Source organism: Dama dama, chromosome 12 (genome assembly GCF_033118175.1).
Source record: "Dama dama isolate Ldn47 chromosome 12, ASM3311817v1, whole genome shotgun sequence".
Lineage (NCBI taxonomy): Eukaryota > Metazoa > Chordata > Mammalia > Artiodactyla > Cervidae > Dama > Dama dama.
In genome coordinates, this window is record NC_083692.1 from 65,169,882 (window position 1) to 65,187,369 (window position 17,488).

The following is a 17,488-nucleotide window of genomic DNA, read 5'->3' on the forward strand; positions in this document are numbered from 1 at the left end:
AAATATCAATCTGAAGATTACCAATCATTTTAACTTAATACCTATGGGTAGGCCATGGACCTAGTGTTTTATAAAACATACTTTGGAACTGAACCTTTGAAAGCACTTTGCTGAAGCTCCATTTCTAACCAAAGCCTTCCATAGTTTCTGCTTCATGTTCCTACACAGACTGACACTTTTAAAAAAGGAGTACAGAATGTCTTGAACAGTACTCTATAATAGTTTCTCACTCTGGAGAATATGGCTTCAAGCCCCAGACATACAGCATCTTGGGGAGAGGAAAGTGAAAAAAATATAGAAGGAAAATATTTCTCCTAATAACTTTCTTAGGAAAGTGGGGCCTGTTACAGGTAACAAAAGACTGGCGTTAACTTGTATTCAGCTGAGTACCCTGATGGGTTCTTAAAAGGTCAAGATAGGACTTGAGCTGAGTCTGGCACTAAAGGAAGTAAAGGAGACAGCTAAATCACTCTCTTACCATAAAAGAATCTGGGGGGGGGGGGGGGGAGGAAAAAAGAAAAAAGAATTTTGAGTTTACCAGGTATTCTCTAAGGCTGGAGGGAGAGAAAGGGGAAGACAATCTAACAAGATGGCCAGAGGCTGAGACAGCCATTGTCAAGAGGCACAGCCAGTGTGAAATTCCTGACAATGGGTGGCTACAACAAAATGATTTACATACTCAGCTGACCCTTGAACACGGTTCCATCTATGTGCGGATTTTTTTCAATAGGAAGTATCATAGTATTACAGGTCCATCATTGGATCCATCTGTGGATGTGGAACTGCGTACACTGAGGGCAGACTACAAGTTATTCTCAGATTTGACTGTGCAGAGGGCCACCATCTCTAACTCTGCCTTGTTCAAGGGTTGATTGAAACATGCTAGTTGTTTATTGAAACATGTAGTACAACAGGGTAATTTTCTCTTGCACTCAAGGCTTGGGGTTTTTCCCAAATTTTAATCCACATCCATGACAGAGATCAAAGCACAGAATTTAGACCAAGTACTTTGTAAAGCTGAATACAAAAAAGTCAGCTAGATCTAGGTAACCATGAAATAAAAAATTACCCCATCACTTTCTACCACCTTTCCTCTACCAAGAATTTGTAGAAACCAGAAAAGAAACAGTGTCTAGTGCATTACAGGTATTTAATAGATATGCATCAAATGAGTGAGTTTGTTCACTGGCTTTCCATAGAGTGTGAAATTATGTTTTAGGGACTGAGCAAATATTGCTCATTTTAAGGAGCAGGTAACACTAGCTGACATATGAAAAATTTCACCTTTTCTGAGGAAAAACAGCTCCTTTTACAAAAGATGTTCCATTTTTTCCCCAGCAAACCATGAAAATGATTAAAATATACACATTTACAAATCACCTACTTTCTAGAAAAAAGAAAAGGACACAAAACTAATGTGAATTCTTTATTTTCACTTAATGGTTAAATCTTAATTTATGAGAAAGACGTAATCCCAAACTCAAGTAAGTTATTCAAGTATTTGGGCTTAAGGAAATACAGATATTCTAGTCTGATTTATTTTTCAAGTACAAATATATATAGTCTTTTCAGCAAAAGTTGCTGGAACAGCTAGATATCCAAAGGTCAAAAAATAAGGTTTGACTCTTACATTTCTTTCTATCTATTGCCACACACACAACACTTTGCTTTCCTTGGGTTTTTTTTTTTTTTTTTGCACACTGCACAGCATGTGTGATCTAGTTCTCCCACCAGGGACTGAACCTGCACCCTCTGCAGTGGAAGAAAGGAGTCTTAACCACTGGACTGCCAGGGAAGTCCTTTTTTTTCCCATTTTGTGTAAATATACCAAAAAATTGTGTGTGTGTGTGTGTATATACACATAAGAAACTCAAAAATGAGAGAATTCCTTGGTGGTCCAGTGGTTAAGATTTGGCCCTTTCACTGCCAGGGCCCAGGTCCAAATCCTGGTAGGGGAACTCAAGATTTCACAATCCTCATGGTGTGATGAAGAATGAATCAAAGACCTAAATATAAGAGCTAAAATCATAAAACTCTTAGAAGAAAACATAGGGGTAATCTTCATGACTGTGGACTTGGCAATGGTTTCATAGAATCAACACGAAAAGCATGCACACCAGAAGAAAAGTTAGGTAAGCTGGACTTCAAAATTTAAAGCTATGTGTTTCAAAAAACACTAGAAAGAGAGTGAAAAGACAACTCAGAGAATAAGAGAAAATATTTGCAAATCGTGCCTGGTATCTCAGATATAAAAAGAACTCTTAACGAAAAAAAAAAAGATAAACTCCAGTTGAAAAACAGGCAAAGGACTTGAATATGCATTTCCCCAAAGAAGACATACAAATGGTCAAGCAGCACAAAGATGCTCAACATCATTAGCCACTAGGGAAGTGCAATCAAAACCAAAATGATCTACCACTCACATCTACTAAAATTAAAAGAGAGATGATAAGTGCTGATGAGCAAAAAGTCTACAAACAATAAATGCTGGATAGGGTGTGGAGAAAAGGGAACCCTCTTGCATTGCTGGTGGGAATGTAAATTGATACAGCCACTATGAAAGATGGTATGGAGATTCCTTAAAAAGCTAGGAATAAAACCACCATATGACCCAGCAATCCCACTCCTAGCCATATACCCTGAGGAAACCAAAACTGAAAAACCACATTTACCCCAATGTTCATTGCAGCACTATTTACAATAGCTAGAACATGTAAGCAACTTAGATGTCCATCAATAGAAGAATGGATAAAGAAGCTGTGGTACATATATACAATGGAATATTACTCAACCATAAAAAGGAACATATTTGAGTCAGTTCTAATGAGGTGGACAAACCTAGAGCCTATTATACAGAGTGAAGTAAGTCAGGAAGAGAATTATAAATATCTTATACTAACACATATATATGGAATCTAGAAAGATGGTACCGATGAATTTATTTTCAGGGCAGTAATGGAGAAAGAGACATAGAGAATAGACTTGTAGACACGGGGAGAGGGGAGAAGAGGGTGAGATGCATGGAGAGTAACATGGAAACTTACACCACCACATGTGAAATAGACAGACAAAGGGAACTTGCTATATGACTAAGGGAACTCAAACAGGAGCTCTGTGACAATCTAGAAGGGTGGGATGGGGAGGGAGATGGGAGCGAGGTTGCGGAGGGAGGGGACATGGGAGTACCTATGGCTGATTCTTGTTGATGTATGACAGAAAACCACAAAATTCTGTAAAGCAAATATCCTTCAATTAAAAAAATAAATAAAAAGTGCTGATGAGGAGAAATTTGAACTTGCATTTCATTGCTGGTGGAAATATAAAATAGTACAGAGTTGTGGAAAATAGTTTGGTGGGTCTTCAATAAATTAAGCATAAAATTATCATAGGACCCATAATTCTACTCCTAGGTATATGCTCAAGTACATATGCTTAAGTTTATATGCTTAAAACATAAGTCCACACAAAAATGTTCATAATAGCCAAAAGATGTTAACAGCTCAAATCCCCACCAAATGATGAATGAACAAACAAAATATAGTCTATGCATACAATGGAATATTGTTGTTGCTGTTTAGTTGCTAAGTCCTGTCCAATTCTTTTGCGATCTCATGGACTGTAACCCACCGGACTCCTCTGTCCATGGGATTTCCCAGGCAAGAATACTAGAGTGGGGTTGTCATTTCCTTCTCTAGGGGATCTTCTCCACCCAGGGATCAAATCCAAATTTCCTGCATTGGTAGGTGGATTCTTTACTACTGAGTCACCAGAGAAGCCCAAAATGGAATATTACTCAGCCATAAAACGGAAAGAAGTACTGATACACACTATGGAAGAACTTTGAAAACACCATGTTAAATGAAAGAGTGAGTAAACAAAAGGCCCCATACTGTACGATTCCACTTATATGAAATGTCCATAGAAAGAGGAATGGGAAGTGACTACTTAATGAGTAAGGGGCTTCCATCTGAGCTGATGAAAATGTTCTAGAACTAGACTATGTTGTGAATGTGTTTAATGCCACTAAAAAGTACACTTTTTAATGGTAAATTTTATGTTATGTCTTTTGCCTCAAAAGTAAAATTAAATTAAAAAGACAAAGTACCAAGTGTGGTCTTTGCATATGATAGGTACTCAATAGTCATTGACTTTAATGACTGGACAGCATGATCTTGGTCAACTCCAGCTTCCAGAGAAGCCAGACGTGGCTCTAAACAAACATGGCCCTATAGATTTCTAAGCTCTTCTGCCTGAGGATTATACACAAAGGCTTAGCAACTGTATTCTTTCCCCTTTTATGCTAACCCTACACCTGTGCTAGAAGCCTACATTATTTCTTGCCATCCACCAGAAAGGCAAACAGCTTTGTTCTATCAGTCAATCAAAGCTGAGAAACAACAGTAACAAGAGTTAGGTGCTACTTAAGAATTAGGCTGGGAGGTGGTGCTCAGGAGATATTTCATTTGACTATGACAAGACATTTACAAATATAAAATGACAGAGCATTACAGTAAATCTGAAGTCATATACTCACTCTAGACCAGTTTCTCAACTTTGGCACTACTGACATTTAGGAAGGATTGTCCTGTGCGTTGCAGGATGTTCAGCAACATTCCTGGCCTTGGCCCACTAGACATCAGTAGCATTCCCCAGCTGTGACAATTCAAAATGTCTCCAGATATTTGGCCACTTGAGAAAATAGCCAGAGTGAGAAATAGTTGAGAAACACTGCTCTAGATAAATATACTAACCTCCTTATCTAACATTAATACATGTAAACTGATGTACCATGATTGGGTTGAGTTGAGAAATTAGAGAAAAGAGGACAAAACAACTTAGACCACCTTGGATTGCTATGGATCAGCCTCCTGAAAGCTAACATGTTTGGGGAAGGGCTGTGGGAAAATTCAAGCAGAGAGAGCTGAAATTCCCAAAGGTACATTTCCAGGACCAGAGTAATGGCCAACCAAACTAAGGGGAGCAGGAGTAAAGCAGCAAGCACCTAGTGATAAATGTAAATCCATTGTTTTGTTTATTTAAGTCCCTTGTGGATCAATAACATTTAAAGATGCGTGAAGAAATGGTCTCTGCTCTCTGCCTGCCAGATGTCAGCTCTCTGGATAAAAGCAGCTATTCAGACACTAGCAGGAAATAAAGAAAGGAAATGCCTACCTGAGAGTCCCATTCTCTCCTTTGTCCAGGCTGGTGAACCGGCTGTAGAGGCGGGTGATCTGACTGTGGGAAACTGAAGAACACAGAATTAGTCACAGTTGCAGAAGTTGTCCTCTGCTCAAATTGAACCTGAATGTGAGTGACCCTTGGAAACCAGCAGCACTTCTGGTCCAAGCTCACCATTAAATGCTTCAAAGTCAGTAAAGTGGTGATGTCTCAACTAACTCACCTCTAGTGTGTCAAAGCAGAAAGAATGAAAGGAGTTAGAAAATAAATCAAGAGTAAACAAAATTGACTCTCAGGGGTGAAGTCTAGGCTTAATTAAGACTCTGTGTTAAATGTCAGTTGGTTAAGATTTAACAAAACAAAGCTAAATTTAGTTTAAAAGGAAAGTGTGAATCTTTCACCTTTCAGTACCCTGACTTAGAAGCTATGAAAATTTGAGCTTTGATCAAAAACACATCCCTAATAATCAGTTTGATGTTTCAGACTGGCACAGCTGGGTAGGTAACATGTGCTGAATTAAAGACTGGGATATGTGAAACAGACAGTATTTTTAAAATCTAGTTTACTTTTCCCCAAGCATCAGTAACTTTTATCTTTTCCCTCAGGGCTGATCTTTGGGTAAAAGGTCACTACAGCCTTGGGTCAGCCTCTTTCTCTGCAACTGCATGAGCTCCACTGAGTTCCCAGTAAAGGAATGGGCTCCAAGAAAGAAAATTAGGCAATCTGTAAAATGGTTGTGCCATCTTCATATGACATCTACAAGGAAGTTACTTTGTTCCTCATTTTGCACTAACTCAGGTACAAGCTGACAGTTAAAATGAGGCACTAACCACAGGTAGACAATGAAACTTTGAAAATGCAAAAAGGAATTTCTGGGAAATAGTTTAATCTCATGGTAGACTGGAGATAGGAGGGGAAAAAATAGTTATCAAAGGAGAAAAGACTACAGCCAAAAAGGGTGGGACAAGTGTGGACTTTGTCCTAGGCTGTACCTTCAGGGGTAAAGGGGTGGTTCGGGGAGTTCTGATAGTCGTCCTCCTCCCCCAGCTCATGCGACAAAAATCCACTTGCAGTTTTGGGAACAATGGGACAAAATTAACACGGGCAAGCGCAGGAGAAACAGGAAGTGAGTGGCCCAAAGCTAGTATGGGAGGCCAAGCAGTAAATTCTTCAGCCTCAGGTTTCAAGCCAGCCTGGGCTCTGTTCTGTACTAGCTCTCAAGGAGAGCAGAGAGCTGAGGGGGAGGCAGAACCACCCCCGCCAGGGCAGAGCCAGCAGGAGCCCAGACACTGAGGAAGCAGGTGGGGACCTTTCTGCCTGATAGGCAGGTGTGCACAGTAAACACTCCTCTGAGATTATGTCAGGCTGACAGGTTCTGATTCCAATCATGGCACCACAGCTCACCAATGAGGGCTGAGTGAATGGGGTTGTGCAGTGAACTAAGTAAGTCCAGGAGAGAAAAGTGCTTGGCCAAGGTCTGGCATCTGGTAAGCATGCCAGGTTAGCTATTATCATCATTATCCTTACACTGTGAGCCTGCAGGTACAATTTTACTGCTGTACTAATTAATCTCCACCTTTCTCTTGATTCTGCCAGCCACAACCGTCTTCTTCAGGAACCTGAACAAGCTTTTGCCTCAGGCCTCAAATGTTGCTCTAGAACTAAAGTTTTCTTTAGTTTTCACAAAATAAGTTGGTTCCAAAATGACTTTCTCAAAAGATTTTCTGAAAAGACAAAATTTGTTTACAATATCAATGCCACTGTTTTCATGTCTTCATATATTACCTAATATGTCACTTGTACACTTAACATAGTTATAATAGTTTATTTTTCATTTATTAATTCATAATTTTTCTATATTGCTTTGGAGTGCTTTTTAATAACTACATAATATTTAGCCCACGGGGTCAGTTTTTAGTACTTAAGAGTATTATACTTCAGGTTACTTTTCTTTAACAATGAACACATTCAAATTGTATTTCTTTTTATACTAGGTTGTTTTTTTTTTTTAATTTGAGAAAACAATCTATCCACATGGTAAAAATAGTACAAAAAGTGTACATAATGAAAAGTCTCCCTAACACTCGCATTCCTCAGTCTTCCTAGCCAGAGTCAAACTTTCTTAGGTGTGATAATAGTATTGTGGTTATGTAGGAAACAAATCCCTGTCCTCAGGAATACATGCTTAAGGCTTAAGGGGTGAAAAGTTTGGCTATCTGCAACTTTAAAATGGTTTATCAAAAAGAATACACACACACACACACAAATAGACAAATATAGCAAAATGTTAACAACTGTTGAATTAAAATGCTGAATTATATGAATGTTCATTATACTATTTTAACTTTTCTGTATGTTTGAAATTTTTCATCATAAAAAGGTAGGGGTAGGGTGGGGGAGGTACAGAGCTTTGCAAATCACTTAATCCAAAACCAGCTGAAGATGTTAGTAATGTGTGCAATGCTCTTTCAATAGGAGCCGGGAGACAGCAGGCAGCAGGGTCTTCTGCAGTGACAGAACCCTCAGGCACTATGGCAAGGCAGCTGAGGGCCACGAATGTGTCCCGTATCATGAGGCAGGAACAGCCTTCAGTTGAACTTCCACTTACATTCTAGCTCAGGAAATTATTCTCAAGCAGTTGCCTTTGCCAGGCTTGTGCTCTTTGTTACAATTATAGAGAAATCCACACTAGTGCCATCATCACTACACCCTTTCAAACAAACAGAACTTCTCACTGGCCTGTAGAACTTACTTCCCAAACCTGTTCAGCACCTTTGCCATATCACGTAACACATATCAGAAGACAAAGACTAAAAATAAATCAATTGGAATTTATCACTACTCAGTTGGCGTGAATTGTTCCTCACAGATTATGTGGCTATTTTTGTTGAAAAGGTTTTAAGTAATTCACAGCCAGGTTATTGCCATATAGTTAAGGGAACTAAGGGTGGAGATTTCGGAAACTCCCAAGACACTGTGACCTTTCCCCTAGTGACAGCTTTTACGCAAATGACTTTAACTTATGGAAATACTGAAGTGTGAAAGAAGGTAACAGAACTAAGACAATATAGCAAATGTTTTATGCCAACTCCTGTTTTTAGACAGTATTTTTTTTTTTAACTGTTAGATATATCAGGATTTCTACTCCTTCCAAAGTTTTATTTCTTAAAATTGGGAAAACCTGATTCCTAGTCCAATATCCCCTGAAAACTGGAAAAGTGCAAAATACTGTCACCTCTCCAATTATATACTAGACATGGTTTTTATAACTAGCACATGCTAATGGTGTTTTGACGATAAGATGGTTATTACCTATATAGTTCAAAATGAAAATAGCTAACACCTGGTGCTTATTACATATCCAGACACTATTCTAAGTAGTTGACATAATTTTTCTCATTTAATCCTCACTAGGAATTCTATAAAGTAGGTACTATTTTTATTCTCATTTACAGATGATAAAACTAAAGGTGAAAGAAAAAAAAAAAAACTAAAGGTGTACAAGGAATTCTTACTTAGAAGTACTTTTCTAAACACTTGAGAGATTACATTTCAAATACTGGATAAACTAGTTACATATGAATCCTAACCAATTTAGACTTACCCATGCAAAGCTTTCATACTGCATATAAAGTCAATTTTACTTATTTATGGTACATTTTCTTCTGGCAAAGGGAGTAGTGAAATGTCTTGTACTTGTTCTTAACATGAAGTGTTTCGGACTGACAGTTCCCCAAACTCTTAATAGAACAAGAAGCAGAGGAAAATAGGGCTAATTTCATCGCTCTACCCCACCTTCAGGTGTTTGCTGTTTTTATTCTTCTAAACCTTTTGCATCATGCTAAGATTACTGCTTTAAAAATCAATTCTGCTGATGGGCACTAACTGGATAAACTGACAACTCAACTCCCAAAGCAGATGACAGCCGTAGCAGGTCAGGGGAGATGCCTGGAAGCCACTCAAAATGCTCTAGCTTAATTTATCCAAATCTAATCAATTGATGCATATATCATGGCCCAATTCCTATTCTCCTCAAGGCCAGTTCACAAGGACTGTTCCCTGAGTTCTGGAAGGGGTGCTACACAATTTAAGTTATCTTATGTTTGATGCTAATCCAAACTCTTGTGGGCATACCTCCATGACCTGGTTGTGGGCATCTTTTGTCACTACCTGTTTTGAATACCCAGTATCGTACTGAGTATGCTGCTGCTGCTGCTAAGTCACTTCAGTCATGTCTGACTCTGTGCGACCCCACAGACAGCAGCCCACCAGGCTCCTCTGTCCCTGGAATTCTCCAGGCAAGAATACTGGAGTGGGTTGCCATTTCCTTCTCCCCGTAGTGAGTACAGACACTGCAAAAATTCAATAAGTACTTGTTTCATTAGGCTTTCTGGCTCAATATGTACGTTTGTCCCGGTGTGGCTGAGATGCTCCCTCAGGCTTGATTCTCTTTTCGGCAACTAGGAAAATAGCTCTGCAGGAGTACTCCATTCTCACAGACACAGTGAAAAAACCTACAGTCCTAAGGCAATCGAGGCCACTTTCATTTGGTCAAATGTAATAAAACCAGAATGGGATTACTGCTCCCTTCCTCTTGAGGGAAAAACAGCCTTTTTCCCACCAGCACTCTGGTTTAGACTCCCTCATTATGTGACTCTTTATTTTAAGAAATTATGCTTTAACTCTGGTGTCACCTTAGACCTAAAGTAGTTCTTATGTTTACAAGTGTGGCCAGAGGTCATAGCCACAAAATGTAATAAAATGCTTGCTGAATCCAAACCGTCTATGTTTCTACCCTTAGAATCAGAGTAAGTAATAAAATGACCACAAGGTCAAGTGGCTAAACAAGTACTGCACATTACAGACATCTACCTACTTTCTTCTCTTCATTCAAAATCATAAAAAGGACTCATTGGTAGGTGGTGAGCTCCTTAAAATCTTTATAGAGAGGTTTAATGACTGTAAGTTAGGAGATGCTGAAATCAGTAAACCAATCTGACAAGGGATGAGGCTAGATAACATCCCTTCCAACTTGAAGATTCTAGAAAGTTGGGCTATCAGAAAGCATGGGACGCATTTAATTGATCTCAGGCCACCCTTGCCTGAGTGATTCTGAGGTTCCCCCAGCACTCAATATTATCTGCAAATGGATCACTGAGTTACTTTGTGGCCATCTCATTATCAAAAACAGAAATTATGAAGACTCAGAGCCCAGATGCTTACATAACTCATGTAAAATACAAGAGTCATAATGGATTACTGAGAAAATATTGTATCCATTATCAAGGGCTACACAAATGTACCATGGTGTTTTACAGAGCTTCTGAACCCACAAAACCCTGAATCTGCCCCTTTCAGATTCAGCGGAAGAGATTAGAATTAGACTATAAAAATCAGTTCCTCTACAAATTCACTGAGATTTTTGGAGCACATCCAATTTCCATGGGGACTGCATGAAATACACCAGCACAGTAGAAATCAATATATCTGAAATTAGGACAGCCACTATCCTCAGTGTAAATAAAAAACTGGTAGTCACAACATCTGCGCTTTTTCTCCACAAGCTCAGAATGAAGGAAGTCTCATACTCTCAGACCCCTGATTCTTTAAGGTGTTCCATCACCAGGTCATATCTTCCAAAGCCTTACTACATGATCTCACTTTCTGGATTTATTTTTCCAGTTGCGGCAAGAATTTGTCTGATTTCCCACAGTTGTCAGTGGTTTCAAGTCCTTGCCTAGAAACGTCACAGGAACGAAGACAATGTTTTCTACAGGACCTATCCAGAGTTCCTGAATTTAAGTCTGGTACGAGGAAAGACAAAGGAAAAGAGTTCGGGGACTTTCAAGAGCAGGGGAAGGAGAAAAGAGCGGGATCAGTGATTTACGGGTGATCGCGATTCCGGTCTTTGCCGAGAAGGGGAGCCGCACAAGAGCCAGAGTCCCACCTCGGGTAGCCTTAGCTGTAAGAACAGGTCCTCCATCATCCCCGAAGCTCCAGCACTGGAGGATGCCCAGGAACCCCAACCTCTCGGCACCCCAGCTCCAGATCTCAGCGACAGTCGCCCTCGGTCCTGAGGCCAGCCGGAGGCGCCCGGCCGCGTTCCCACCCCCTACCCGAACTCACAGCCAGTTTCCTTCTTGATCTCCTCGAGCTCTTCGTCCCGCAATAACGTGGAGGCCCGGGACCCCATCTCCAAGCCGGGAGCTCCGCTGGGAGCAGGGGCGCCAGAAGCGACAGCGGCGGTAAGGAGGGACGAAGGGGAGGAAGGGCCGGGGTCAAAGAAGGGAGAAGGCAGTGCTTCTACTGCGGACTGGGCAGGGAACCCAGGGGTGGTGCGCGGAGATGGGCAGGCCGGAGGCCCAGCCAATTGGGAGTGAGGCTGCGCTCAGCGCTGGAGCCGACGTCGACGTCCCTAGCTCCAGCCCCGAATGAATTAGCCCAGCGCGGGGCCGGGTCTAACTGAAAACGGACCACGCCCCCGGAACCATGATGCCACCGGTCTTAAAGGGGCAATGCCACGCTGGCCCTAGCGCCCGCAACTAAAAGGGCAACGCCATTGATCCACTGTTTTACAACACACTGACCTGTGGCAGTCAGTGTAGCCAACTTGTTTCTCACAGAACTCTAACACTAGAAATCCCACCCTACAGTTAGTAAGGATTGCGGAGAGAAACAAAAACAGAGAGGCAAAACGTGGCTTGGCTGAACGCTAGGGTGTGTCTCCCGGGAACTGCATTCTGGGAGTTGCATTGAGCCTCTTCATTTTTTCCTGGAGGCTCTCTCTCCTCCAAGCCGCAGGGGGCGCTCGCGAGCCAGTCTCGGGACCGCGCGCCGATTGGCTCCTCGGGAAACAGCGCAGTCGTCGGCTCCAGAGTGTGCGCGCCCGAGCTGCGTACTTTTCTCTCGTTGTTTTCCGGATTGCTCTCTGATAACGGCTACCCAGGGTTTGGAACTTCTCGAGATTTCTTTCTTAAAAGCAGTCCTTCTTTTTTCAGTTCAAGATTGAAGCTCGAGGAATTCACTATTTGGCTGAAATAGGCACAAACTTCCGTTGGAGAAAAAAAAACTTAACGGCGGAGGACAGACTTTCTAACGTATGGCCCGCCGTTTAAGTTTCTTATTTTGCCTTAAAAATGAGGAAGTTTGCATTTTGTTCTTATGGCATATTTTTGTTTGTTTTCTTGAAAACGTTTAAAGCCACCTATCAAATTAGTACACCTTCTCAGGAGAACCAGTTCAGTAGGTGTGGCCTCAATGCCTTTACACCCCTTCGCCGCCCCTGTTGCTTTGTACAAAACTGGTTTCACTTACAGAAGAACCAAATTCTGACAGATCTCACTTAGTACCTAAGCCCTAGAAGACTGTCTTAGCGGGCTGGTAGTCAACTTAGGTTACAGAGATTCTAGTTTTACTGAGCTGTTTTCATGATTGACTTGCTCTCCTCTGACTTAATGATGTCTTCCTTCGTAAGTAGAGGGTGACATGTTGGATATGCCCGTCTCGGCCACAGGAGCTTCTTTTTATCTTGAGAGTATAAGTATGATAGAAAAATCTGTGTTGTCAGCAACTTGAGTGTCCGTTTTGAGTGTGCTGTGAAGCCCATCTCTGGATCCTGACCTTGCTCCTTGCTAATCTTGAATCTTACGTTTTGCAGTTGTCCTCAGTAGAGCTTTCTTTGCTTTGTGTTAATGTTTTTCTGATTTACTTTAACATTTCTTACATTTCCTTTTTTCTCAAGCATTTCACAAGCTTATTTCTTATGTATCTTTTAAAAATGTAAGTTAATTTTTACCTCTAGTTAAGGGCTGGTTTTTCCATTTTTATATTCTCTTTTATTTCTGTAAAAATTCCCCTTTTGCTTGTTGGGTTGACTGGAACAAGGAAGAATGATTTTTCCAGGCACTCTGGTGACTTGTTCTGTGTTCCCTCTGGAAGCTAACACTCTGTGCTGCACGCATCTCCACTAGGGGCCTGGTTTTAGTTCAGGTTTCACTACCTTCTAGCTGTGTGACCTTGGGCAGGTGTCTTAAATCTTAATTTAAGCCTCAGTTTCTACATATGTAAATCAGGCAGTTGTTGTGGGCAATAAATAACAGTTGTGAAAACACTTGCTAGACCTTAAAATATTAAAGTGTATGTTATTTATCTGGTTAAAAACATTATGTAACCTCACCTTCTTCCTAGATGAATTGGGCCTTAGTTATTTGGTCAATGTTTTGTAGTTAAACTAAGTTGCAAAATTCACTAGTTGACTATTCCAAGTGTGGTGAAGGCAAGCTGCTTTTAAATTTAAACCACTGTGGAGAAACACTTAGCTGAGGTTCAAAATACAAAGACATCCAAATAACAGGATTGTTCTAAAAGATCTTTTTTAAAAAAAGAATTCATCTTTTAAATTACAGTATTACACTAAGGAATATAAGAGTATCTACTGTGAATGATAGTTATTTCTGCAAGATAGAAGTTTTTTCTTTGTGCATTTCTGCATTGTTATCCTTTTTATAATGAGCATACATCATTTTTACAAAAACAGTTGAATTTTATAAAACCATTGTGTGGCATGTGGCGGTTTAATCTGTCAGGCTGCACATGACTGGTTGGTGACATTACAGCAACCGAGTCCCTGAGCTGTGGCTAGGGTGGGGTGGAATGACCCTCAGGGTGACATGGCAGCTGGATTGGTAATGCAGAAATTGTGATGATTCTAACTCACTTATTCTTTGGTTGTTAACAGTGTGAAACTCTGGAAATGTTGTTAATCTAGAAGAGGTTATATCCAGAAGAGATTAGATCCTGGACATTTCTGGGTAAACAATTCATTGCAACATATGTTGTCAAGTGTTTGCCAATATCATTTTTTTTTTTATCTTTTAGTTTTTTTGGCTGATGTTAAAATGGTGTATGTATATGCTACTGAAAGGCCTCTAAACGTTCTTCTTGCTCCATTTAGCTAAGGAAGGATAGGTGATATTAGGCCATTTCTTAGACAAAGAAATCAAACCCTCTTTGCCTGAAGTCTTTCAGTTTCCCATGTATAAGTTAGAGTTGATACTTGCAGTGATCTTTTTCTCATTATAATTCTAAACAATAAACAGAATTACTTGAATATTTTTATTTTTCTTATCCCAAGGATGAGGAAAGGAAAAATAACCTCATTTCTCCCAAAATATTTAAAAAATCATAGATCTCTTTTATTTTCAAGGATTTAGATACTAAAGAAGATTATTTGAAGACTCCTTTTGGAATCAAATAGCATGGATCTCAGCAGTGACTACCATTTCCTCAACCAGATTTTGTGGAGAAGAGTGAGACTCACATTAGTTTGTGGCATTTTTGAAGGAGTGCTGCAACATGTGGACCCTGACAAGATTGTTGTTTTGAAGAAAGGTCTCATTTTATTTCTCATAATCTCCTGCCTTTTAGGAGACTAATAAGTGCATTTGGGTGATGATTCTGGGCTCTCTTAGCAACTGGAACAGTGGCATTATTCCTATTTTAGGGGAAAGGTGGGAGGAAGATTAGAATGTTATATTCCCTAATGGAGCAATATGACTGTATATGCTGGCTTGTCCACCTCAGTACTTTTATTGACATGATAGTGGAAAATTTCAGTATATAGGTTTTTTTTTTAATTGGGTACATCTTTTCAATGCACCTTGAAATTAAAAATGAACACTGTATTAGATAGAATTGCTTTTGGCTTCAACAGACGAATTCCAAAGACAGTAAGGGGCTAATTTTTCTCATGCACAAAGAAGCCCAGAGGTAGACTGCTGAGGAATAGTGCAGTGGCTGAAAGATTCCAGGAGAGATAAGGCATCTTCTGCTCCTACCCTGCTACTTCAGTGTTCACCTGTTATCCTCACGATCACAGTGTAGCCTTTACACCTCCCAGTTTCAATTCCAGTTCCTTTATGAAGGATATAATTCAGGAACAGCCAGATGGAGGAGTTTTATAGGGCAAGGTTTGTGGGAACGGGCTCAGAGTTTCTACGGTCTAAGCATGCCACCCTTTTAGCCTCTTAAATGTGTTCACCTTGAAGCCTCTATATAGAGTTTTTATTCATCTAGAACATTGACTTGTTAGAGTAGTTGTTTTCCTGGCACAGTAAGTTTCAAGTTCACAATTGAAATGTGTAAATGACATTTGAGAGATTACTATGGTTAAGCCATTATTAGTTAAACTTTTGTAGGCTAGGATGGGACTATATCAGGCTTTTGTAATATTAATTCATTTGGTAATCATTTATTGAGTTTTATATCCCAGGCACAGTGCTGGGTACCAGGGATATGGATAAGAATAATTTGGTCTCTGTCCTTGAAAAAATTAGACTAGTAAAGAGACAGATAAACAAGTAGAAAGATATAATGCAGTGTGATATCCTCTGATAAAGGACACACAGGATGCTATGGAAGCACAAAGTTTCTAATTTAGATCTGAGACAGTGAGGAAGGCTTCCCAAAGGAGGAATTGATATCGGAACTGTATTTGGAATTAGATGTAACTTCACAAGAGTTAACTGGTTGGGAACAGCGGGAAAAGTTGTTTTAAGCCAATGGTTCTCAGACTTTATCTATATTTCAGAATCACTTGAAAGACTTGTTCAAACACAGATTGATGCCTCCCACCCTCTCGAAGAGTTTCTGATTCTTATGGTCTTAAGTGGGGTTCAAGAATTTGTGTTTCCAAAAAGTTTCCAGGTGATGCTGATTCTGTGATGGGGAACACACTTTGAGAGAACCATTGTTTTAGAAAGTAGCCGCATATGCAAAAGTAGAGAACTGAAAACTTGGTGCATTCAGAAAACATTAAGTATGGGACTTGCCTGAGGTCCAGTGGTGAAGACTCCTCACTTCCACTGCCCAAGACAGGGGTTCTATCCCTGGTCAAAGAACTGAGAATCTTCATGCCTTGTGGTGCAGCCCCAGAAGATAATCTAAGTAAATTTCAATGTAAGGATATGGTGAGAGATAAGGCTGGAGAAGAAAAATAAACATGGGGCAGATCAGAAGGATCTCACATGTCATAACATTTGGAACTTCTGAAAGCAAAGAGAAATAATCTGAAATATCTTTTAAGTGGGAGGCATATAGATTTTCAGATTACTTGCTTGAAATTTTTAATGCTGGATCAGTTAGGAGCCGTGTTCAGCTGCCAGAAACAGAATCACTTCTAGTGGGCTAAATAAATCATGTAAAAGAAGGCAGGTATCCCAGAACTACTCTGACACTACCCAAAGTTGTTCTTTACCTTTCTGTAGTACCATCTTCATCATGTGGCTTCAAACCTCAAGGGCATATGGTAGTAGCTGGTGGAGTTAAAGACAGGAGTAAGAGGAAAGATAGAGTAGGGGGTTGTTTCTCATCTTAAAGAGATGTCTTAGAAATTTAATAGACACCGCTATCTAGGGAGAATGAGCATATTGGTAGCCTGAATAAATGGCACTAAGTAGATAACAGTAAATGTGACATGCTCGTTCAACAGAGTGTTCAATTCTGATGAAATTTTTGGTATATTTCTCTTAGTGTTTAATTACATAGTTTTCATGTAGTTGACATAAGAAATTGGGTATATCATATATGCATTTTTTTAGTTAACACCATAACATTTTCTTATGTTATTTGAAACTTCAGTTTCTAGCTAAACATTTTAAAACAAAAGCTTAAAAACTTTAAAAATTTTGTAATATAATTATAAATTATAGTAAATTACAATTAAAATACAATTATATATTTTATAATTATGAGTTATAATAAATTATAATTATAAAATACATTTCTATATTTGTTATATTTTATAATTGTTGTCTTAGTTCCTAGTGAAAATTCTGGGTGAAAGTTATAGATATTTTAAATGTTTCTGATGCATGTTTCTAAATAGTTTTTCAAAAGGTTATGTGTTTTTACTTTGCTACTAGTAATGTGTGAGTGAATTTCAGTAGATAACCTAGTCTTGGGTTTTTAAGAAATGCAAATGTGTATCCTTCCTCAGTGTTTATTAGTATTACAGGCAAAGAGTGATATTTTATTTTGGCATGTTTTTAAAAATATTCCTAAGGAGGTTGAATGTATTTCTTTATACCTGTTTACTTAAAACTATGGTTTTTCCAGTAGTCATGTATGGATGTGAGAGTTGGACCATAAAGAAAGCTGAGCACTGAAGAATTGATGCTTTTGAACTGTGGTGTTGGAGAGGACTCTTGAGAGTCCCTTGGACTGCAAGGAGATCCAACCAGTCCATCCTAAAGGAAATCAGTCCTGAATATTCATTGGAAGGACTGATGCTAAAGCTGAAACTCCAGTCCTT

At 39.6% G+C, this 17,488-nt stretch overlaps 2 protein-coding genes across 8 annotated transcripts in view; one reads left to right on the forward strand and one right to left on the reverse strand.

The window, feature by feature from the left end:
* The window catches only part of CHP1 (calcineurin like EF-hand protein 1), a 35,001-nt gene extending 23,387 nt beyond the window's left edge, over window positions 1-11,614 (reverse strand). Inside the window, exons 1-2 of the mRNA XM_061157529.1 lie at window positions 11,305-11,614; window positions 5,173-5,245 (exon numbers count right to left, since the gene is read on the reverse strand). Coding sequence (XP_061013512.1) covers window positions 5,173-5,245; window positions 11,305-11,371 — 140 coding nt within the window. The 5' untranslated portion in view covers window positions 11,372-11,614. The remainder of the gene's footprint in view (window positions 1-5,172; window positions 5,246-11,304) is intronic.
* A 399-nt stretch (window positions 11,615-12,013) lies between these two features.
* EXD1 (exonuclease 3'-5' domain containing 1) overlaps window positions 12,014-17,488 on the forward strand; it is a 39,134-nt gene continuing 33,659 nt past the window's right edge. For 2 of the 7 annotated variants that reach the window (XM_061157530.1, XM_061157538.1), the window contains exons 1-3: window positions 12,014-12,275; window positions 13,916-13,988; window positions 14,384-14,568. In XM_061157530.1, the coding sequence (XP_061013513.1) occupies window positions 14,436-14,568 (133 nt within the window). In that variant the 5' untranslated portion in view covers window positions 12,014-12,275; window positions 13,916-13,988; window positions 14,384-14,435. The other 5 variants (XM_061157531.1, XM_061157537.1, XM_061157533.1 and 2 more) reach the window with 5 other exon arrangements.